The sequence below is a fragment of the Sycon ciliatum genome, chromosome 12 (assembly GCF_964019385.1).
Source record: "Sycon ciliatum chromosome 12, ocSycCili1.1, whole genome shotgun sequence".
NCBI classification, from domain to species: Eukaryota; Metazoa; Porifera; class Calcarea; order Leucosolenida; family Sycettidae; genus Sycon; species Sycon ciliatum.
Window position 1 is genome coordinate 26,426,720 of NC_088654.1, and position 24,566 is coordinate 26,451,285.

The 24,566-nt window shown below is 49.7% G+C and overlaps 1 protein-coding gene across 4 annotated transcripts in view; it reads right to left on the reverse strand.

The window, feature by feature from the left end:
• Positions 1-5,885: 5,885 nt before the first annotated feature.
• LOC135828423 (uncharacterized) overlaps positions 5,886-24,566 on the reverse strand; it is a 94,263-nt gene continuing 75,582 nt past the window's right edge. For 3 of the 4 annotated variants that reach the window (XM_065340872.1, XM_065340871.1, XM_065340873.1), the window contains exons 14-17: positions 11,747-11,914; positions 10,546-10,597; positions 8,383-8,497; positions 5,886-6,791 (exon numbers count right to left, since the gene is read on the reverse strand). In XM_065340872.1, coding sequence (XP_065196944.1) covers positions 6,629-6,791; positions 8,383-8,497; positions 10,546-10,597; positions 11,747-11,914 — 498 coding nt within the window. In that variant the 3' untranslated portion in view covers positions 5,886-6,628. The remainder of the gene's footprint in view (positions 6,792-8,382; positions 8,498-10,545; positions 10,598-11,746; positions 11,915-24,566) is intronic. The other variant, XM_065340874.1, reaches the window with a different exon arrangement.

Genomic DNA, 24,566 nt, shown 5'->3' on the forward strand with positions numbered 1-24,566 from the left:
TCTCTCTCTCTCCTCTTGGTCACTCCGCCAGCACAGAGTCCATACGACCATGCCAAACAATCCTAGTGCCTTTCAACAGCCACCAGAGCGATGCGTCTCTGGTGGCTAATGAAAATCGCCAGGAATTGCTGCAGGCAATTTTGGACAGTTGGCGAGAATACCCTGCAAAACAGTTGACTCCAGGCGCTTGCGGAGATGTTGTACAGTTCTTACCACTTCAATCTGGATAGTGGCGGCGGAAACGACTACCCTCGACACCGTGGCTCGAGCACTGCACACAGGAGCGACATCGAGATTTTCAGAGCGATTACAACAGAGGTACTTGCTGCAACTGAATCCGCTCTAGTCGCACTTTCGTCTCAAAACAGGGACAATTCCTCTCCAGAGGAAACTGCGATCTCTGAATCAGGGGAGAGTTGTTCAGCGTAACAGATGTCTCTAATGTCCTTGTTGAGCAATACAAAGTTGAATTTTGGTGAGTCAATCATTAGTTTTGATTGTAAAGTGTGAGTTGTTTCGAGTAATTTGAAGTAAAAAAAGCGCCAAGTTTCGCTTGTCGGAGGTAGTATAACTATGATGACCGAAACCCTCAAGTAGTAAGGATCTTCATTGCCCAGTCGAGAGCAGAGCTTGCTGGGTGTTCTGTACATGTGTCAGGGGCGTCGCATACGGTACGGTCACTACGGTATTGACCGTACCACAATTCGCCCCAAGTACCCTGTGAATCAATAAAATGTGGGCTCTAAATTACCAAAACTTTCGGCTCAGCCACCCCTTCCACACGAATAAATTGCACTTCAGATGGCTGACCGTACCACACTAAAATACCTTCAGACATTGCCCCTGTGTGTGAATGGCTACTGGCCCCGAGCACAAGCGACACGAATGCAGTCGCAATGAAACTACCCACGGCAACAACGAACGTCAAAACAAAGAATGTCAATGTCAACTGTCGACATTCTTTGCTGTCGTGGGACGTATCTTGTGCACGTTTTTGCTGTGCTCACCTTCCCTTCCCCAGTCTTACTTTAAAGCTGTGAACTTTCCCAGTTTGAAGGCAAACAAACAAGTACTCAATGAAAAAGAACACATTCATACCTTTAAGACTCCGCTTCACTTGTCTTGTCCCGTCATACATGTATCTCAGTCCCCACTCACTGTCAGAGTGTAACGGGAAATCCCCTAGAGAGTGTAGCGGGAAATCCCCTATAGTCGAGAACAGCACCAGCTCGCCTGTCGACATGTCTCGCTTGCTACACAGCCCGCCGCGTCCGACACCCGTCCGTAGCGCTGTTTCCGTCACATGCGGCTCCGTCTCCGCTACCTTTCCGTCTGACGCTTGGTCGCTAATGGTGAATTCTCGTCTGCTTGGCACTGCTAAACAAATGCTTGTGCCTTCCTCGGGAAGGTGACGACATGTAAGCAACGTCGCATTGTTATTGTTGACAACGAAAACAGCTCGTTATAGCGAGTGGAGTATGTCCGGGAGCTCCTACTTGAGCTCGAGTTGGCAGTTTCAGATGCGTTCCTCCACTGACGAGCCACCATTCTCCGGCCTCCAATCTTGCACCGATAGAAATTTTGTTTTATTTACGCAGTTGGATAGTTCGCTGGTCCGCCGAAGAGAAAGGTAGCTCGGCTATTCTCCTGTGTAACTCCAGTCTTCCATGACATCATGGATAACAATGCGCCCAAAGTAATACCATGAGCCCCTCATGGCTTTCGACAATCTTTTCGACGAGCGACCTGTTTCTAACAAATGGCGGGCCTTCCACACGGCAACAACATGAAATTCGACGGAGTAGCCAGAACACTAACCAGAGTGTTGCACGAGATATGCCAGCCGTTACGGACCGGTTCTCGGCAACAGTTACAAGTAGAAGATTTAGCTGTTGCCGAGTGGAACGCCAGGAACTACTGAGAAGGAAGACGCTCGAATCTGGAAGAAGCAGAGCTCCTCATGAGAGCCCAAATGAGACCAGACAAACCCAGAGCACATAGATCTATCTGTTTTTCGGCAAACGTGATGAACGAAACGCGCGTTGCTGGCACTTCTATTCTTACGCGAGTGTGAAAACCGCGATGAGTGGCACAGTCTAGACCGAGTAGCCATTCACACGACCTAGCCATTCACCATGTCCACAGTCCACACGATCCACGTCGTGACGACTGGGCGCTAGCCATTCGCACCACGAAACGAGTTACGTGCAAATCCACAACTGTATGTTTGTGTGGCCTAGCACCTGCAGACCTGGTGCATTCAGATTCAGACCGTTCACATCAGGGAGTCGTATAGAGTCTATACGACTCCCTGGTTCACATGGACCTCGAACTCGTGGGGATATTCAGTGAGGACTGGCGCCTAACGCCTGGGTACTCGAGTAGAGGTTTGCCTACCGGCAAAAAGCAAAGATCACGTCGGGGAAGTAGCCATGACATTGTAATGATGTAGAGGCGTCCGCCCGCCTTTCACCGTTTCGAGTTTCGGCATGCACCGGGAGCTGCGCGAGTGTATTTCCATGGCTACAGCACACTGAATAACATCATCATGTTTTCAGTTTGCCCACCCAGGCCAAGGTCTGAGTAGAAAAGACCAGTGACAGCGCAGAGCCTGACTCTCACACATTTGCTAGAGAGTAGTAAAACAGTGGGGACGACAAGCGACATGAATGCAAGTGACAGATGGCAGCACTGCACTATAACTATCACACTATTACAGTATTAGCGTGGAGAGATGGAGAGATGGACCCATCACCCGTGCATGATCGATGATAAACCCTCTTTTAGAAGGGGCCAAGAAAACATCCCCCATTACAATGGTTACCATGGTTACCGTGACCATGGTGACGTGCAAGAATTCACCTCTCAGAACATTACACGCTTTGAATACTATCACGACCCATAACCGCATGCTCCTTAAAATCTTATTTAGCAAAGATCGTCGCTTTCCCTCCGCTAGTCTTTACGAAATTGCCAAGATCAGCCCCCTTTCCACTCGACATAAGTACCACCTCTGTGTTCTCATACATAAAATATTACTAAATAAAATACCCTTGCATATGCAGGCTTATAATTGGTTCTCCGAAACACGGAACACCCGGAACTCACTCAGTCTCCCACGCGCTGCCTCCACCCTATTCACTAGATCCCCGATCTTTGCTGGCTATGTGTTTTGGGCAACATTACCAACGCAGGCCAAGACCAGCACGTCGATGGATAATTTTGTTGCTAAAATCTCTGCTCAATTATAGGTTTCATGTATATCCTGCTGGTTTGTCTCCTCCTTTGCCTTCTTTGCCTCTTATTTGTATTCTTTTATCTGTTTTACTGCTGTGGTTGGCTTTCACCCTTGTCTCAGTTTTATTGGCCGTCATCATGATGTGCCATGAGATAATGATATAAATACAAAAAAAATAAATAAATACAAAATACAAAAATACGATCAGTCACCGCCACCTCACAAAGGTCCAAAGGTCGTTGACGCTGCAAATTCTATTCAAAAGAATCTTTTGAATAGAATTTGCAGCGTCAATGACCTTGGTGTGGTTGTGGTGACTGAGCGTGATATGAATTGGCTGCTGCAGTGGAGCCTCCGTGTTCTAGAAAATCTTAGAGTACTAAGTAGTACTAACTATTACTAGATAAACCTTGTTTTAGTGTGACGTAATTATGTTGTTGATTTGACAGCATGAAACAAGGTGGAAGGTCACTGTTTCCGAACATGGTGTCCATCACCTTGTTTCATGCCGTCAAACCAACATGACATTGTGCAGTACTATCTAGAACTGGTGATTCAGTGTCCGATTATTCTTCGGATAGACAATTAGCCATAGCCAATTGACAATTTTGGCGTTCAATGTTAACCGTTTCAATATTGTGCATAATCTTTACTTATAAAGAAGAGGCACCTGTGACGTGTGTTTGTGTGTGTGTCACGCAGAAGCGCTGCGGAGCAGCGCCGCCGGCATGCCCTGAGCACGCGAAGCGTGCGCGCGATCATGCGAACAGTGTAGCCACCACCACGTGCTGAGCACGTGTGCTGTTCATGTACTTGCTTCACCCGCATGCCACGTTCGGCCAGGCAACGCTGGCCGGGGGTGCTGCTAGTTGTTAAAGGGGAAGTTAAGGCAAAAATTAAAATTTCACCAGTTGTAGTCTTCGGGGTGCTGAGTCGAATGGTCGTGGTCCGAGGAAGCTGAGACGCTCCCTTCCTACTTGAATCCCAATCGAACTCGCGCACTTCCACCGAAACTGGGTGACTGCGCCCTACTAGATGGGGATTTGTATGCAAAATGTCACTAAAAGCGCCATTTCGTTCTTAAAAAAGCACGGGTGACCGCGATTGGCCCATATGTTGTAGTCTTTTGGACGCTGAGTCGACTGGTTTTGGTCCGAAAAGGCTGCGATGCGGCGTTCCTCCTTTATTCCCAATCGAACATGGTTGAAGAAGCGGTCACGTGCTCCTGCGTACACCAGTCACCTGGTCACCGTGCCTGCAGGGTACAACTTACTAGCCTGTTTGACCTTTTTTGGGTGCAGTCCTGTCACTCGAGTTGAACCCGAGTTGAACCTTGGTGTGAAAGTTGTCACCTGCTGGCGTGGTGACCAGGTGATTTGGGCACCCAGGACCACGTGACCGCTTCTTCAACCATGTTCGATTGGGAATAAAGGAGGAACGCTGCATCGCAGCCTTTTCGGACCAAAACCAGTCGACTCAGCGTCCCAAAGACTACAACATATGGGCCAATCGCGGTCATCCGTGCTTTTATAAGAACGAAATGGCGCTTTTAGTGACATTTTGCATACAAATCCCCATCTAGTAGGGCGCAGTCACCCAGTTTCGGTGGAAGTGCGCGAGTTCGATTGGGATTCAAGTAGGAAGGGAGCGTCTCAGCTTCCTCGGACCAACACCATTCGACTCAGCACCCCGAAGACTACAACTGGTGAAATTTTAATTTTTGCCTTAACTTCCCCTTTAAGTAACAGATAAAGAGAACAAATCCGTTGCTCCCCGGGTTACAACGAGTGCTGAATGTCATAGATAGAGCTTTGAACATAGCAGAATCAGCAGCACAGGACGCTCAGGTTTGTTGTTCAATGTCGTAACGAACCTGCACGTCCTTTGGCGAGTCTGCTATGAAGGTTTAAGCGTTTCCTGGACTCGTGTTTGTAACAACCAAGTGTTCAAAAAACAGCCAAGCATTGCTGCAAAGACATTAGTTATTTTGTACTGAAACTCGACCGCTATGCTCCGAGAAAGGCGACAGCAATTCACAAGCACAGTACAGTGTACTTTTGTATGCCGGTGATGACCATGGCGACTAAACTCTCATAACGCTACTGAGCACTAGACTAACACACAAGCTACACTTCTGTCAGAGGTGTAGCAGCAGTTCTGATCACAAAGACTTTTTAGTGCCCCGTTCTCATGGTTCTTCGCCACCTTACACTGCACACTTACAGGGCTGTGGACCAGTGTGGTAGTGTGGCAGTGTGGTAGACGCGAAACTCGCAAGACGGTGAATGAGTCATGATGTAGAGAGGGCAAGCTGCCTCATGGACATGGTACGTGACAACAAAGAACTGATCGACCTGTGAACAAGTCTGTAGTCTTATTAACCCTTTTTCTGAGTTTAGCTGCCACAGGACGGATCCATCCGCGCGCCTGTGCAGTGCATACTGCAGAAACTCAAATCTTTCGTAACTCGGCTTTCCCTGAGCGGAATTGAGCAATATTTAACCCTATAGGGCGGATATATCCGCCAGACTGTACGGTGCATGCTGAGGTGACTTCAAACTTTCGTCATTCAGTCAATCCTTGTTCCAGTTCAACAAACGAAAGGTTTAACATTACCCTCCTACAGAGGAAGTAGTTAGTACCCAGTGGAACCTGGATATCTGCATGTATACTGCATACAAACATAGAAAGCAGTAAGTTGAAAGTCAGCATAGCGAAGACAGAGATAGAGAGAAATACCATTGTTCCATAGCAAGTAGAGATAATACCATCTTTCCAGAATTGGGTAGTAGCAACGGAATTAAAAAAAGCCTCGAAGCCAGCCTAGTTAGAGTTACTGAAGTACAAGTTATGCATTCCTAATATCCTAAATTCCTATCACTCTGTTTCCAAATCTAAACAACACAATGTATGTCATAATTATAGATTGCGTACTAAAATATATATATATTTAAAAAAAACACAAAAACCACAAACTATATTTAAAAAACCCACAAAAACCACTCGCAAAACTTAACAAAACCTTTCAATGTGACACTAGGCTGTACTGGCAACTTTTCTCTAGTGCGTAAATGCCTAGCCGTCATGCACGACAGTACGGAGATAGTTAGACTGCTGCTGGTGTTCATCCACAGTTTATGCTACGTTCTAACCTATCCATTTGTGTCAAAATGTGTCGTTTCACTAGATGGGAATAGAGCATTAGGAATGTGATTGCGGTGGATGTCCTACATTGCTATGCAACAAAGCAGACATCAACCCAGGACTCGCTCTGTATCCAATCTGCACTATCATGCTGTTGATCAGAATGCAGTTGCAAATATCTCGCTTGATTTCACGACAAAATCTAGCATGTTATGGAATTAGGAAGAGCTGAGGGCTGACACAGGCTCAACTTTGACCATCCCCTGCTGAAGGTTGTGATGGTGGTGGGGTGGTTGGTACAAGGGGCTCAAGAGCTGTAGAGGCAGCAGCGGCCGTGTCTGGAATACCCAGGTGACTCAGAATCAGAGTGAGCTGTGCCTGCATTACCTTCTGCTGTTCCAATTGCAGCCTGCACAGCAACAACAGAAGGAGCAGTAGTACCTGTACCATAGTATTATAGAGCAGAGTCCGAGCTGTTTGGACTCCCCAAGATAAGTATAGATTATAGACCGGTTAGGAGGTCTATATATCCTGTATAGACCAACTATGAGGTCTATAATCTATTTATCGTGTTCTCCACGCAATAGTTTCTCTTCATATACGACATATCCTTGTAATTCTAGTATTATACTATAGCCTATACCGCATTGTACTGCATTGAAAGTCAAGATCATTGTTTAAACTAGGTTCAGCATCGGTAGCACAGTGGCTGGGTGGTAAGGAAGAGTGACTGAGATTCACAAGGTTGTGGGTTCAAATCCCATCTTGTGTATTTCTGCTTTCTTCAAAAATTTCTTTTTCTAAGTTGGAGAGAAAATTTCTAAGTCCAAGAAATTCTAAGGAGTCAAATATAAGTAGTCAAATATATCGTGTATTTGACTAAGCAGTCAAATACGCGATATATTTGACCGCTTAGGTATCAGGGAAATTAGTGGGGTCAAATACTAAGAAGGCGATAAATAGTGTAAATAGTGTTCTTATACTAGTACTAGTACTAGCACCACGACTAAAGCTACCATTTCTGGCGCACAAACATATCCAGCACAAGCAGCACCATCACAGCGTCCACCTCCACCACCGCCTTCCCTCCATCACCGCGTTCCTCCACCACCGCCTCCCCACCACCACCGCCTCCCCTCCACCACCGCCTCCCCTCCATCACCGCCTTCCCTCCATCGCCGCCTCCCCTCCACCACCGCCTCCCCTCCATCGCCAGCGCCACCAGCACCACCGCCAGCACACCCGCCACCGCAACCACCAGCACCAAACACCATCACCGTGATCACCACCACGGCCACAAAAGACAAAAACACAAAGGACAGTGGGGGAAAGAGAATCGCTACGGAGCACAGGGGCAAAGCTGGTCCCCCTTTCAGGGGCAGGCTGGTCTCCCTTTCAGGGGGGCGGGGGCGGAGGTATCCTCGACCGCATACTTCTTTCTTCTCTTTTTCTTTATTCCTTTCTTTTCTTTTCTTTTCTTGCCGTGGTTGGCTATCACCCCTCTCTTACACTTTGCGTGCCAATTGGTCATGGACCACGAGTTGAGTGAAATAAATAAATAAATAAATGCTGTAAGTCAGCCAATATTCTGCGCATACCGTATTTTTGGCTATTTAGGCGTGGGTATTTTTGGCCGAAAATTTGTTGCGGCTGAAAGTTTGTTATGCAAGGTTCAGTGTGACAGTGTATACAAGCAGCAGGAGTACAGGCTGAAATTGTCATGGGGCTGTAATGTGTTCTAGCCCTGGGAGGCCGAAATTTAAAGGCGCTGAAGATGTGTAGACTTACATGTAGAGTAGGTGTAGAATGGCTGGTGCATGTCATTCATGGGCATTATGTGCACGCTGAACCAACAATACAGGCCGACATTATTATGGGGGTGCACATGCCCCCCCCCCCCTCCCGTGCTGCATGCGGGCTACGCGAATGGAGCTGGTGAAGCTTGCCGGACACTAGGTCTCTGCGGTGTCAGGGTTTCGGTGTCATAGCTCAACACATACCGGACGTTTTTCGAGAGGTCCGCATCTCTCTTATCCTTGCTCTTCGATTCCAATTGCTCCGTCCACTCGAGCAGTCTGTTGGCTGGCTTTTCCCAATTGCCCAACATTTCCTGCACTGGAAAGGGATAGAGAACAGGGGGAAGGAAGAGAGAAACTATGTTCTGGTTGAAAGTATCCCCACACATCATATACTATTATAATTATTCCCGTAGCTATGCAAAAGATTGTCAATATCAATGTATATACCGGAATTGTCCTCGCTGTGGTGATGGTGATGTGAGTGCAGAGTTTGGATCGGCCAAGAACGCAATGTGGTGGTGTGGTGTATTGTATTATGCAAAAGGCGTTACTTCAGTAACGTCTGGCGCTGGCCAGGGTCCACACAGCTTTAATTCCGTGTTTGTTTGTGCCGTCGGCATGCCTGGCACTATCCCGTACCTGTCCCGTACCGTACCAACAAAGACAGCTGGCCACAATATTCAAATAGGGCTTTCAAATGCAAGATCATAACGTGAAGCAACTCGGAAGAATGAGTATGTATGCGAAGTGTATCGGGAGAATGAAGAGAAGGGCGATAGTGCGGGTTTGAATCCGAGGTTATGTCTTAAAAACAAAAAGGAGAAATAAAAAATTTATAACATCCCTATGCTGTTCGGAGATTGAGAATCATCCCTATGCTTTTTTTGCTTAGGTCATCAAGGTGGTAGACGGTGTCATATTACCCTCGAATGCAAAGAGAAAGTTTATTTCTTTCGCTCAGGGGCCTACGCTATGCTTTTTTGCCTACATTGTAGCTCATCATGCATGTTATTCGAACACATGGAAACTTTTTGCAATACAATGATGTAGCCGATCAGTTCGTTGTGGTATGGTTGGGCATTATAGCCATCAAAGCATAGCGTAGGGCCCTGAGCTTCCAAGCTTTCTCGTTACAGTACACAGGGAAATTGACTATTCGCTGGCTATCTTTTTTGAAAGGATTGGGAGAATTTCAAATTCGGGGAAGTGAACTGCCTGAAAAGAGAAAAGAAATGCCAGACTCACCAGCACTCGAACCCGGGACCTTGCCTGTCATGAGTCCTGGTGGTGACAGCCATTTTTGCTCAGACTTTTCCTATTTTCGAGCCTTTCACTCAAACCAATGAATTTTGTAACAGTAGATACTTATGTAGGTGTTGGGAGAACACGGCATTATGTAGTGCTGCCATGCACACACTACTCCCGCTTTAATAATGACATAGCCTAATCAAGCTCAACTGACGGGGGAATCCCCCTCCCCCCTGGAAACACTGGGTATTGAACGGGGAGAAAGTAAAACATACATACACACATATACAAACCCAATCACACAAACGCGCGCACACACACATACACACATATGTGCACACACACACACACACACACACACACACACACACACACACACACACACACACACACACACACACACACACACACACACACACACACCTTGAACCTTGAACTTGCCCATTGCCGTAGGTAATGATAACGAGAGGACTAATTCGGCGGCAACCGGCAGAAAAGTTCGTGGCGCTTGAGATCGCCGGGGCGGCAACACGTCTTCCCGCAACCACAACGATACTCTGTCTCGGCGGAGACATCACGAGGCTGAGGACGACGGTGGATGACCTCCATCCACTCCGAGCGGTTCTGGGCAGTGTCGAGCCATTCCTTCTCCGGGACAAGTGGATGAATGCGGTTGAAATCGTCCACAACCACATCCCGCCAACGCTTGCGTGCCCCCCCCCCCCCCACCCCTGGCCCACCCCCCCACACCCACATATTTGTACTTGTACTTTCTCGATCTGGTCACATAGGTCTCCCCGGGAGAAGGGAGAGAGACTCAAAATGATCTTGGAAAGCTGACTCAATTGCCTATTGAACTGCCCAACGGCTGATACACGCTAATACCCCCAAGATTTGGGTGGACTTGGGGAAATGATCCCACTTATAGGCTCTCCACACCTCAGCAAGAGAGACACCACCCCCCCCCCCCCCCCCATCCCCACATACACCCACCCACAAACACACACGCACACACGCACGCACGCACACACACGCGCACACACGCACGCACGCGCGCACGCACGCACGCATGCACACACACACACACGCATGCAAGAAAGCAGGTAAGATACTTACATTGCTGATCTGTAAAGGTTGAGTTGTTCTTCCACTTGCTCAGACGTTTCACCTGCATTTCATCAACGAATATACAGAATATACACAAACCATACATACTCAATCCGCGGACAGAACTGTTTCGTCCTTTGTGGACTCATCATAGCAGAACAGAGAAAATCTGATAGCAATGAAAAATAGAATTTCCAAAGTCAGATCCATCCCACACATACACCTGTTTCACATACTCTAAATTCAGAATTTTTTGGTGCTCAATATTTTCGGTATGAGGGCCAGGTTATTTTATTATTATTATACGCATTCCCGCGTTGAAGTGTAGCAGCAGTATGCTGCGTCCACAGCTTCGCTTATGCAGAATGGCTTGGGTGAGAGGAGAGGGGAGAGAAAGCAACAAGGCAACCAACATCTATGAAATTATATATAGGCCAGGTTAGGTGAACAGAAATTTTAGGTACAGAGAGCAGTTCCCTATTGGATTATGTGTGTTTGTGTTTGTTCAGTGCATTGAAATTTTAGGTACGAAACAGATGCACCGAAAGTGCCAAAAATAAAAGTACATCGAAAATTTGTGAAATTCCAGTAATTTATCACTGAAGGCAGACGCGCTGACCCCATATCATCATATGTTTAATTCGAGCTACACGTGTACACGAAAAACTGTGTTTATTTTTACGTTATATTAGCATACACATTTCATAAGTCAACGGTTGTTTAAAAATAGACGTCAAAACGGATTATCTCCTCCAGTATTTTGATCACAGGAAAAAGCCGAGGCTCACTGTACTATCACTACTTCAGTAACGAAGTTACGTATTGTACTTCTCCGTGTGTTGGCACATAGCACGTCTGTTACTTCTAAGCAGGGGTCGCGCTTCTGGACTTCATTCTATTCTATGTAGAAAACTGTGCTTTCAAATTAATTCTAGCCATACATTATTCGTAACCTTCACTGATGAGATCTATAGTGGTAGCAACAGCACTGTATGGAGGAAAAAACATTATTAATTTTGTCCGTATCCACAACTTGGAGTCATGTTACTAGTGTGTGAGGTCAGCCAGGAAGCGTGTGCAGTGGAGGTGGAATTGCTTCATTGAGACTAAAGAAGCCAAACAAAGTACACATCCCAACCTAAGTGGCCCTTACATGGCCATTCCCAACTTGTGCAGAAGCTATAAGCTTCTATGCAGACAGTGGACTTACTCGATGGCGTTTGGGAATTCCCAGTAACCATCGGAAACGCAGCAGGATCACAAGGATGCTACTGTTGCCAAACGTGTTTTCCAACAGCTCCACACCGTCCATTCTCTCGCATCGGCGGATGTACATTGCCCAAGTACTCTCTAAGGTACTCTGAGCCTCATTGGCGACCTAGGTTGGGTCAAAAATATATACATGCAGAGCACATACAAGTCAGGGACTTCCCCTCTTACATGTATGGCATAAGTATAACTTCGAACCTTCCAAGTCACAGTGTGTTGGAGTGAGCATCCAAGACGTGCTCGAGCCGATAGCCAGCTAGCCGTAGAACGTCAGTACCGTCGTTCAGTGTCGTGCAATGTCATCGCATGAGCTGATTGTCAAGTAACTGGTGGTGTTAGTGGACATTATAGTGTAACGTGTGGTTCTGCGGTCCTTTTCTTTACTACAAATTACTCCTTGGCTCTCCATCTGAAAAATATGATGCACGCATTCAAGGAGTTTTATTTTTAGGCACATGTACACTGTAGAGAAACTTTTGGGTCGAGAGTGAAACAAGCAGTGGAGAGCGTTTCCACAGTACAAGCAATGGAGAGCGTTTCCACAGTACAAGCAGTGGAGAGCGTTTCCACAGTACAAGCAATGGAGAGCGTTTCCCCAGTACAAGCAGTGGAGAGCGTTTCCCCAGTACAAGCAATGGAGAGCGTTTCCCCAGTACAAGCAGTGGAGAGCGTTTCCCCAGTACAAGCAATGGAGAGCGTTTCCCCAGTACAAGCAGTGGAGAGCGTTTCCACAGTACAAGCAATGGAGAGCGTTTCCCCAGTACAAGCAGTGGAGAGCGTTTCCACAGTACAAGCAGTGGAGAGCGTTTCCCCAGTACAAGCAGTGGAGAGCGTTTCCCCAGTACAAGCAATGGAGAGCGTTTCCCCAGTACAAGCAATGGAGAGCGTTTCCCCAGTACAAGCAATGGAGAGCGTTTCCACAGTACAAGCAGTGGAGAGCGTTTCCCCAGTACAAGCAGTGGAGAGCGTTTCCCCAGTACAAGCAATGGAGAGCGTTTCCCCAGTACAAGCAATGGAGAGCGTTTCCCCAGTACAAGCAATGGAGAGCGTTTCCACAGTACAAGCAATGGAGAGCGTTTCCCCAGTACAAGCAGTGGAGAGCGTTTCCCCAGTACAAGCAATGGAGAGCGTTTCCCCAGTACAAGCAGTGGAGAGCGTTTCCCCAGTACAAGCAATGGAGAGCGTTTCCCCAGTACAAGCAGTGGAGAGCGTTTCCACAGTACAAGCAGTGGAGAGCGTTTCCCCAGTACAAGCAGTGGAGAGCGTTTCCCCAGTACAAGCAATGGAGAGCGTTTCCCCAGTACAAGCAATGGAGAGCGTTTCCCCAGTACAAGCAGTGGAGAGCGTTTCCCCAGTACAAGCAATGGAGAGCGTTTCCCCAGTACAAGCAGTGGAGAGCGTTTCCCCAGTACAAGCAATGGAGAGCGTTTCCCCAGTACAAGCAGTGGAGAGCGTTTCCACAGTACAAGCAGTGGAGAGCGTTTCCCCAGTACAAGCAGTGGAGAGCGTTTCCCCAGTACAAGCAATGGAGAGCGTTTCCCCAGTACAAGCAATGGAGAGCGTTTCCCCAGTACAAGCAATGGAGAGCGTTTCCACAGTACAAGCAGTGGAGAGCGTTTCCCCAGTACAAGCAGTGGAGAGCGTTTCCCCAGTACAAGCAATGGAGAGCGTTTCCCCAGTACAAGCAATGGAGAGCGTTTCCCCAGTACAAGCAATGGAGAGCGTTTCCACAGTACAAGCAATGGAGAGCGTTTCCCCAGTACAAGCAGTGGAGAGCGTTTCCCCAGTACAAGCAATGGAGAGCGTTTCCCCAGTACAAGCAGTGGAGAGCGTTTCCCCAGTACAAGCAATGGAGAGCGTTTCCCCAGTACAAGCAGTGGAGAGCGTTTCCACAGTACAAGCAGTGGAGAGCGTTTCCCCAGTACAAGCAGTGGAGAGCGTTTCCCCAGTACAAGCAATGGAGAGCGTTTCCCCAGTACAAGCAATGGAGAGCGTTTCCCCAGTACAAGCAATGGAGAGCGTTTCCACAGTACAAGCAGTGGAGAGCGTTTCCCCAGTACAAGCAGTGGAGAGCGTTTCCCCAGTACAAGCAATGGAGAGCGTTTCCCCAGTACAAGCAATGGAGAGCGTTTCCCCAGTACAAGCAATGGAGAGCGTTTCCCCAGTACAAGCAGTGGAGAGCGTTTCCACAGTACAAGCAGTGGAGAGCGTTTCCCCAGTACAAGCAGTGGAGAGCGTTTCCCCAGTACAAGCAATGGAGAGCGTTTCCCCAGTACAAGCAGTGGAGAGCGTTTCCACAGTACAAGCAGTGGAGGGCGTTTCCCCAGTACAAGCAGTGGAGAGCGTTTCCCCAGTACAAGCAATGGAGAGCGTTTCCCCAGTACAAGCAATGGAGAGCGTTTCCCCAGTACAAGCAATGGAGAGCGTTTCCACAGTACAAGCAGTGGAGAGCGTTTCCCCAGTACAAGCAGTGGAGAGCGTTTCCCCAGTACAAGCAATGGAGAGCGTTTCCCCAGTACAAGCAATGGAGAGCGTTTCCCCAGTACAAGCAATGGAGAGCGTTTCCCCAGTACAAGCAGTGGAGAGCGTTTCCACAGTACAAGCAGTGGAGAGCGTTTCCCCAGTACAAGCAGTGGAGAGCGTTTCCCCAGTACAAGCAATGGAGAGCGTTTCCCCAGTACAAGCAGTGGAGAGCGTTTCCCCAGTACAAGCAATGGAGAGCGTTTCCCCAGTACAAGCAGTGGAGAGCGTTTCCCCAGTACAAGCAGTGGAGAGCGTTTCCCCAGTACAAGCAATGGAGAGCGTTTCCCCAGTACAAGCAGTGGAGAGCGTTTCCCCAGTACAAGCAGTGGAGAGCGTTTCCCCAGTACAAGCAGTGGAGAGCGTTTCCCCAGTACAAGCAGTGGAGAGCGTTTCCCCAGTACAAGCAATGGAGAGCGTTTCCCCAGTACAAGCAGTGGAGAGCGTTTCCCCAGTACAAGCAATGGAGAGCGTTTCCCCAGTACAAGCAGTGGAGAGCGTTTCCCCAGTACAAGCAATGGAGAGCGTTTCCCCAGTACAAGCAGTGGAGAGCGTTTCCCCAGTACAAGCAGTGGAGAGCGTTTCCCCAGTACAAGCAATGGAGAGCGTTTCCCCAGTACAAGCAATGGAGAGCGTTTCCCCAGTACAAGCAGTGGAGAGCGTTTCCCCAGTACAAGCAATGGAGAGCGTTTCCCCAGTACAAGCAGTGGAGAGCGTTTCCCCAGTACAAGCAATGGAGAGCGTTTCCCCAGTACAAGCAGTGGAGAGCGTTTCCCCAGTACAAGCAATGGAGAGCGTTTCCCCAGTACAAGCAGTGGAGAGCGTTTCCCCAGTACAAGCAATGGAGAGCGTTTCCCCAGTACAAGCAGTGGAGAGCGTTTCCCCAGTACAAGCAGTGGAGAGCGTTTCCCCAGTACAAGCAATGGAGAGCGTTTCCACAGTACAAGCAGTGGAGAGCGTTTCCCCAGTACAAGCAATGGAGAGCGTTTCCCCAGTACAAGCAATGGAGAGCGTTTCCCCAGTACAAGCAGTGGAGAGCGTTCCCCCAGTACAAGCAATGGAGAGCGTTTCCCCAGTACAAGCAATGGAGAGCGTTTCCCCAGTACAAGCAATGGAGAGCGTTTCCCCAGTACAAGCAGTGGAGAGCGTTTCCCCAGTACAAGCAGTGGAGAGCGTTTCCCCAGTACAAGCAATGGAGAGCGTTTCCCCAGTACAAGCAATGGAGAGCGTTTCCCCAGTACAAGCAGTGGAGAGCGTTTCCCCAGTACAAGCAGTGGAGAGCGTTTCCCCAGTACAAGCAATGGAGAGCGTTTCCCCAGTACAAGCAATGGAGAGCGTTTCCCCAGTACAAGCAGTGGAGAGCGTTTCCCCAGTACAAGCAATGGAGAGCGTTTCCCCAGTACAAGCAGTGGAGAGCGTTTCCCCAGTACAAGCAATGGAGAGCGTTTCCCCAGTACAAGCAGTGGAGAGCGTTTCCCCAGTACAAGCAATGGAGAGCGTTTCCCCAGTACAAGCAGTGGAGAGCGTTTCCCCAGTACAAGCAATGGAGAGCGTTTCCCCAGTACAAGCAATGGAGAGCGTTTCCCCAGTACAAGTAATGGAGAGCGTTTCCCCAGTACAAGCAGTGGAGAGCGTTTCCCCAGTACAAGCAGTGGAGAGCGTTTCCCCAGTACAAGCAATGGAGAGCGTTTCCCCAGTACAAGCAATGGAGAGCGTTTCCCCAGTACAAGCAGTGGAGAGCGTTTCCCCAGTACAAGCAATGGAGAGCGTTTCCCCAGTACAAGCAGTGGAGAGCGTTTCCCCAGTACAAGCAATGGAGAGCGTTTCCCCAGTACAAGCAGTGGAGAGCGTTTCCCCAGTACAAGCAATGGAGAGCATTTCCCCAGTACAAGCAGTGGAGAGCGTTTCCCCAGTACAAGCAATGGAGAGCGTTTCCCCAGTACAAGCAGTGGAGAGCGTTTCCCCAGTACAAGCAATGGAGAGCGTTTCCACAGTACAAGCAATGGAGAGCGTTTCCCCAGTACAAGCAATGGAGAGCGTTTCCCCAGTACAAGCAGTGGAGAGCGTTTCCCCAGTACAAGCAGTGGAGAGCGTTTCCCCAGTACAAGCAATGGAGAGCGTTTCCCCAGTACAAGCAGTGGAGAGCGTTTCCCCAGTACAAGCAATGGAGAGCGTTTCCCCAGTACAAGCAGTGGAGAGCGTTTCCCCAGTACAAGCAGTGGAGAGCGTTTCCCCAGTACAAGCAATGGAGAGCGTTTCCACAGTACAAGCAATGGAGAGCATTTCCCCAGTACAAGCAGTGGAGAGCGTTTCCCCAGTACAAGCAGTGGAGAGCGTTTCCCCAGTACAAGCAGTGGAGAGCGTTTCCACAGTACAAGCAATGGAGAGCGTTTCCACAGTACAAGCAATGGAGAGCGTTTCCCCAGTACAAGCAATGGAGAGCGTTTCCCCAGTACAAGCAATGGAGAGCGTTTCCACAGTACAAGCAGTGGAGAGCTTTCCCCAGTACAAGCAATGGAGAGCGTTTCCCCAGTACAAGCAGTGGAGAGCGTTTCCACAGTACAAGCAGTGGAGAGCGTTTCCCCAGTACAAGCAATGGAGAGCGTTTCCCCAGTACAAGCAGTGGAGAGCGTTTCCCCAGTACAAGCAATGGAGAGCGTTTCCACAGTACAAGCAATGGAGAGCATTTCCCCAGTACAAGCAGTGGAGAGCGTTTCCCCAGTACAAGCAGTGGAGAGCGTTTCCCCAGTACAAGCAGTGGAGAGCGTTTCCCCAGTACAAGCAATGGAGAGCGTTTCCACAGTACAAGCAATGGAGAGCGTTTCCCCAGTACAAGCAATGGAGAGCGTTTCCCCAGTACAAGCAATGGAGAGCGTTTCCACAGTACAAGCAGTGGAGAGCTTTCCCCAGTACAAGCAATGGAGAGCGTTTCCCCAGTACAAGCAGTGGAGAGCGTTTCCACAGTACAAGCAGTGGAGAGCGTTTCCCCAGTACAAGCAATGGAGAGCGTTTCCCCAGTACAAGCAGTGGAGAGCGTTTCCCCAGTACAAGCAATGGAGAGCGTTTCCACAGTACAAGCAATGGAGAGCGTTTCCCCAGTACAAGCAGTGGAGAGCGTTTCCACAGTACAAGCAATGGAGAGCGTTTCCCCAGTACAAGCAATGGAGAGCGTTTCCCCAGTACAAGCAATGGAGAGCGTTTCCCCAGTACAAGCAGTGGAGAGCGTTTCCACAGTACAAGCAGTGGAGAGCGTTTCCACATTACAAGCAGTGGAGAGCGTTTCCACAGTACAAGCAGTGGAGAGCGTTTCCACAGTACAAGCAGTGGAGAGCGTTTCCCCAGTACAAGCAATGGAGAGCGTTTCCCCAGTACAAGCAATGGAGAGCGTTTCCACAGTACAAGCAGTGGAGAGCGTTTCCCCAGTACAAGCAGTGGAGAGCGTTTCCCCAGTACAAGCAGTGGAGAGCGTTTCCACAGTACAACCAGTGGAGAGCGTTTCCCCAGTACAAGCAGTGGAGAGCGTTTCCCCAGTACAAGCAGTGGAGAGCGTTTCCACAGTACAACCAGTGGAGAGCGTTTCCCCAGTACAAGCAATGGAGAGCGTTTCCCCAGTACAAGCAATGGAGAGCGTTTCCCCAGTACAAGCAATGGAGAGCGTTTCCACAGTACAAGCAGTGGAGAGCGTTTCCCCAGTACAAGCAGTGGAGAGCGTTTCCCCAGTACAAGCAGTGGAGAGCGTTTCCACAGTACAACCAGTGGAGAGCGTTTCCCCAGTACAAGCAATGGAGAGCGTTTCCCCAGTACAAGCAATGGAGAGCGTTTCCCCAGTACAAGCAGTGGAGAGCGTTTCCCCAGTACAAGCAATGGAGAGCGTTTCCACAGTACAAGCAATGGAGAGCGTTTCCCCAGTACAAGCAGTGGAGAGCGTTTCCACAGTACAAGCAATGGAGAGCGTTTCCCCAGTACAAGCAATGGAGAGCGTTTCCACAGTACAAGCAGTGGAGAGCGTTTCCACAGTACAAGCAGTGGAGAGCGTTTCCACAGTACAAGCAATGGAGAGCGTTTCCCCAGTACAAGCAGTGGAGAGCGTTTCCCCAGTACAAGCAATGGAGAGCGTTTCCACAGTACAAGCAATGGAGAGCGTTTCCCCAGTACAAGCAGTGGAGAGCGTTTCCACAGTACAAGCAATGGAGAGCGTTTCCCCAGTACAAGCAGTGGAGAGCGTTTCCCCAGTACAAGCAATGGAGAGCGTTTCCACAGTACAAGCAATGAAGAGCGTTTCCCCAGTACAAGCAGTGGAGAGCGTTTCCCCAGTACAAGCAGTGGAGAGCGTTTCCACAGTACAAGCAATGGAGAGCGTTTCCCCAGTACAAGCAATGGAGAGCGTTTCCCCAGTACAAGCAGTGGAGAGCGTTTCCCCAGTACAAGCAATGGAGAGCGTTTCCACAGTACAAGCAATGGAGAGCGTTTCCCCAGTACAAGCAGTGGAGAGCGTTTCCCCAGTACAAGCAATGGAGAGCGTTTCCACAGTACAAGCAATGGAGAGCGTTTCCCCAGTACAAGCAATGGAGAGCGTTTCCACAGTACAAGCAATGGAGAGCGTTTCCCCAGTACAAGCAATGGAGAGCGTTTCCACAGTACAAGCAGTGGAGAGCGTTTCCACAGTACAAGCAGTGGAGAGCGTTTCCCCAGTACAAGCAGTGGAGAGCGTTTCCACAGTACAAGCAGTGGAGAGCGTTTCCCCAGTACAAGCAGTGGAGAGCGTTTCCCCAGTACAAGCAGTGGAGAGCGTTTCCCCAGTACAAGCAGTGGAGAGCGTTTCCCCAGTACAAGCAGTGGAGAGCGTTTCCCCAGTACAAGCAGTGGAGAGCGTTTCCCCAGTACAAGCAGTGGAGAGCGTTTCCCCAGTACAAGCAGTGGAGAGCGTTTCCCCAGTACAAGCAGTGGAGAGCGTTTCCCCAGTACAAGCAATGGAGAGCGTTTCCACAGTACAAGCAATGGAGAGCGTTTCCCCAGTACAAGCAGTGGAGAGCGTTTCCACAGTACAAGCAGTGGAGAGCGTTTCCACAGTACAAGCAGTGGAGAGCGTTTCCCCAGTACAAGCAATGGAGAGCGTTTCCCCAGTACAAGCAGTGGAGAGCGTTTCCCCAGTACAAGCAATGGAGAGCGTTTCCACAGTACAAGCAATGGAGAGCGTTTCCCCAGTACAAGCAGTGGAGAGCGTTTCCCCAGTACAAGCAATGGAGAGCGTTTCCCCAGTACAAGCAGTGGAGAGCGTTTCCACAGTACAAGCAATGGAGAGCGTTTCCACAGTACAAGCAGTGGAGAGCGTTTCCCCAGTACAAGCAGTGGAGAGCGTTTCCCCAGTACAAGCAATGGAGAGCGTTTCCCCAGTACAAGCAATGGAGAGCGTTTCCACAGTACAAGCAGTGGAGAGCGTTTCCCCAGTACAAGCAGTGGAGAGCGTTTCCCCTGTACAAGCAGTGGAGAGCGTTTCCACAGTACAACCAGTGGAGAGCGTTTCCCCAGTACAAGCAATGGAGAGCGTTTCCCCAGTACAAGCAATGGAGAGCGTTTCCCCAGTACAAGCAGTGGAGAGCGTTTCCCCAGTACAAGCAATGGAGAGCGTTTCCACAGTACAAGCAATGGAGAGCGTTTCCCCAGTACAAGCAGTGGAGAGCGTTTCCACAGTACAAGCAATGGAGAGCGTTTCCCCAGTACAAGCAATGGAGAGCGTTTCCACAGTACAAGCAGTGGAGAGCGTTTCCACAGTACAAGCAGTGGAGAGCGTTTCCACAGTACAAGCAATGGAGAGCGTTTCCACAGTACAAGCAATGGAGAGCGTTTCCCCAGTACAAGCAGTGGAGAGCGTTTCCACAGTACAAGCAATGGAGAGCGTTTCCCCAGTACAAGCAGTGGAGAGCGTTTCCCCAGTACAAGCAATGGAGAGCGTTTCCACAGTACAAGCAATGAAGAGCGTTTCCCCAGTACAAGCAGTGGAGAGCGTTTCCCCAGTACAAGCAGTGGAGAGCGTTTCCACAGTACAAGCAATGGAGAGCGTTTCCCCAGTACAAGCAATGGAGAGCGTTTCCCCAGTACAAGCAGTGGAGAGCGTTTCCCCAGTACAAGCAATGGAGAGCGTTTCCACAGTACAAGCAATGGAGAGCGTTTCCCCAGTACAAGCAGTGGAGAGCGTTTCCCCAGTACAAGCAATGGAGAGCGTTTCCACAGTACAAGCAATGGAGAGCGTTTCCCCAGTACAAGCAATGGAGAGCGTTTCCACAGTACAAGCAATGGAGAGCGTTTCCCCAGTACAAGCAATGGAGAGCGTTTCCACAGTACAAGCAGTGGAGAGCGTTTCCACAGTACAAGCAGTGGAGAGCGTTTCCCCAGTACAAGCAATGGAGAGCGTTTCCACAGTACAAGCAATGGAGAGCGTTTCCCCAGTACAAGCAATGGAGAGCGTTTCCACAGTACAAGCAATGGAGAGCGTTTCCCCAGTACAAGCAGTGGAGAGCGTTTCCCCAGTACAAGCAATGGAGAGCGTTTCCACAGTACAAGCAGTGGAGAGCGTTTCCCCAGTACAAGCAGTGGAGAGCGTTTCCACAGTACAGCAGTGGAGAGCGTTTCCACAGTACAAGCAATGGAGAGCGTTTCCACAGTACAAGCAAAGGAGAGCGTTTCCCCAGTACAAGCAGTGGAGAGCGTTTCCACAGTACAAGCAATGGAGAGCGTTTCCACAGTACAAGCAATGGAGAGCGTTTCCCCAGTACAAGCAATGGAGAGCGTTTCCCCAGTACAAGCAGTGGAGAGCGTTTCCACAGTACAAGCAGTGAGAGCGTTTCCACAGTACAAGCAATGGAGAGCGTTTCCACAGTACAAGCAATGGAGAGCGTTTCCCCAGTACAAGCAGTGGAGAGCGTTTCCACAGTACAAGCAATGGAGAGCGTTTCCCAGTACAAGCAATGGAGAGCGTTTCCCCAGTACAAGCAATGGAGAGCGTTTCCACAGTACAAGCAATGGAGAGCGTTTCCCCAGTACAAGCAAGTGGAGAGCGTTTCCACAGTACAAGCAGTGGAGAGCGTTCCACAGTACAAGCAATGGAGAGCGTTTCCCCAGTACAAGCAGTGGAGAGCGTTTCCACAGTACAAGCAGTGGAGAGCGTTTCCCCAGTACAAGCAGTGGAGAGCGTTTCCCCAGTACAAGCAGTGGAGAGCGTTTCCCCAGTACAAGCAGTGGAGAGCGTTTCCCCAGTACAAGCAATGGAGAGCGTTTCCACAGTACAAGCAATGGAGAGCGTTTCCCCAGTACAAGCAGTGGAGAGCGTTCCCCAGTACAAGCAATGGAGAGCGTTTCCACAGTACAAGCAGTGGAGAGCGTTTCCCCAGTACAAGCAATGGAGAGCGTTTCCACAGTACAAGCAGTGGAGAGCGTTTCCCCAGTACAAGCAATGGAGAGCGTTTCCCCAGTACAAGCAATGGAGAGCGTTTCCACAGTACAAGCAGTGGAGAGCGTTTCCCAGTACAAGCAATGGAGAGCGTTTCCACAGTACAAGCAATGGAGAGCGTTTCCCCAGTACAAGCAATGGAGAGCGTTTCCACAGTACAAGCAGTGGAGAGCGTTTCCACAGTACAAGCAGTGGAGAGCGTTTCCCCAGTACAAGCAATGGAGAGCGTTTCCACAGTACAAGCAGTGGAGAGCGTTTCCACAGTACAAGCAGTGGAGAGCGTTTCCACAGTACAAGCAGTGGAGAGCGTTTCCCCAGTACAAGCAATGGAGAGCGTTTCCCAGTACAAGCAGTGGAGAGCGTTTCCACAGTACAAGCAGTGGAGAGCGTTTCCCCAGTACAAGCAATGGAGAGCGTTTCCCCAGTACAAGCAGTGGAGAGCGTTTCCCCAGTACAAGCAGTGGAGAGCGTTTCCACAGTACAAGCAGTGGAGAGCGTTTCCACAGTACAAGCAATGGAGAGCGTTTCCACAGTACAAGCAGTGGAGAGCGTTTCCACAGTACAAGCAGTGGAGAGCGTTTCCCCAGTACAAGCAATGGAGAGCGTTTCCACAGTACAAGCAATGGGAGAGCGTTTCCACAGTACAAGCAATGGAGAGCGTTTCCACAGTACAAGCAGTGGAGAGCGTTTCCACAGTACAAGCCAGTGGAGAGCGTTTCCCCAGTACAAGCAATGGAGAGCGTTTCCACAGTACAAGCAAGTGGAGAGCGTTTCCACAGTACAAGCAGTGGAGAGCGTTTCCCCAGTACAAGCAGTGGAGAGCGTTTCCCCAGTACAAGCAGTGGAGAGCGTTTCCACAGTACAAGCAGTGGAGAGCGTTTCCCCAGTACAAGCAGTGGAGAGCGTTTCCCCAGTACAAGCAATGGAGAGCGTTTCCCCAGTACAAGCAGTGGAGAGCGTTTCCCCAGTACAAGCAGTGGAGAGCGTTTCCCCAGTACAAGCAGTGGAGAGCGTTTCCCCAGTACAAGCAGTGGAGAGCGTTTCCCCAGTACAAGCAGTGGAGAGCGTTCCCCAGTACAAGCAGTGGAGAGCGTTTCCCCAGTACAAGCAATGGAGAGCGTTTCCACAGTACAAGCAGTGGAGAGCGTTTCCCCAGTACAAGCAGTGGAGAGCGTTTCCCAGTACAAAGCAATGGAGAGCGTTTCCCCAGTACAAGCAATGGAGAGCGTTTCCCCAGTACAAGCAGTGGAGAGCGTTTCCCCAGTACAAGCAGTGGAGAGCGTTTCCCCAGTACAAGCAATGGAGAGCGTTTCCACAGTACAAGCAATGGAGAGCGTTTCCCCAGTACAAGCAGTGGAGAGCGTTTCCACAGTACAAGCAATGGAGAGCGTTTCCCAGTACAAGCAATGGAGAGCGTTTCCACAGTACAAGCAATGGAGAGCGTTTCCCCAGTACAAGCAGTGGAGAGCGTTTCCACAGTACAAGCAATGGAGAGCGTTTCCCCAGTACAAGCAATGGAGAGCGTTTCCCCAGTACAAGCAATGGAGAGCGTTTCCACAGTACAAGCAGTGGAGAGCGTTTCCACAGTACAAGCAGTGGAGAGCGTTTCCCCAGTACAAGCAGTGAGAGCGTTTCCCAGTACAAGCAATGGAGAGCGTTTCCCCAGTACAAGCAATGGAGAGCGTTTCCACAGTACAAGCAGTGGAGAGCGTTTCCACAGTACAAGCAATGGAGAGCGTTTCCCCAGTACAAGCAGTGGAGAGCGTTTCCACAGTACAAGCAATGGAGAGCGTTTCCCCAGTACAAGCAGATGGAGAGCGTTTCCACAGTACAAGCAGTGGAGAGCGTTTCCCCAGTACAAGCAATGGAGAGCGTTTCCACAGTACAAGCAATGGAGAGCGTTTCCCCAGTACAAGCAATGGAGAGCGTTTCCCACGTACAAGCAATGGAGAGCGTTTCCCCAGTACAAGCAATGGAGAGCGTTTCCACAGTACAAGCAGTGGAGAGCGTTTCCCACAGTACAAGCAGTGGAGAGCGTTTCCCCAGTACAAGCAATGGAGAGCGTTTCCACAGTACAAGCAATGGAGAGCGTTTCCACAGTACAAGCAGTGGAGAGCGTTTCCACAGTACAAGCAGTGGAGAGCGTTTCCCCAGTACAAGCAATGGAGAGCGTTTCCACAGTAACAAGCAGTGAGAGAGCGTTTCCCCAGTACAAGCAGTGGAGAGCGTTTCCACAGTACAAGCAATGGAGAGCGTTTCCCCAGTACAAGCAGTGGAGAGCGTTTCCCCAGTACAAGCAGTGGAGAGCGTTTCCACAGTACAAGCAGATGGAGAGCGTTTCCCCAGTACAAGCAATGGAGAGCGTTTCCCCAGTACAAGCAGTGGAGAGCCGTTTCCCCAGTACAAGCAAGTGGAGAGCGTTTCCACAGTACAAGCAATGGAGAGCGATTTCCACAGTACAAGCAATGGAGAGCGTTTCCCCAGTACAAGCAGTGGAGAGCGTTACAGTACAAGCATGGAGAGGCGTATCCCCAGTACAAGCAGTGGAGAGGCGTTCCACAGTTACAAGCCAGTGGAGAGCGTTTCCACAGTACAAGCAATGGAGAGCGTTTCCACAGTACAAGCAGTGGAGAGCGTTTCCCCAGTGCAAGCAGTGGAGAGCGTTTCCACAGTACAAGCAATGGAGAGCGTTTTCCAGTACAAGCATTGGAGAGCGTTTCCCCAGTACAAGCAAGTGGAGAGCGTTTCCCCAGTACAAGCAATGGAGAGCCGTTTCACAGTACAAGCAGTGGAG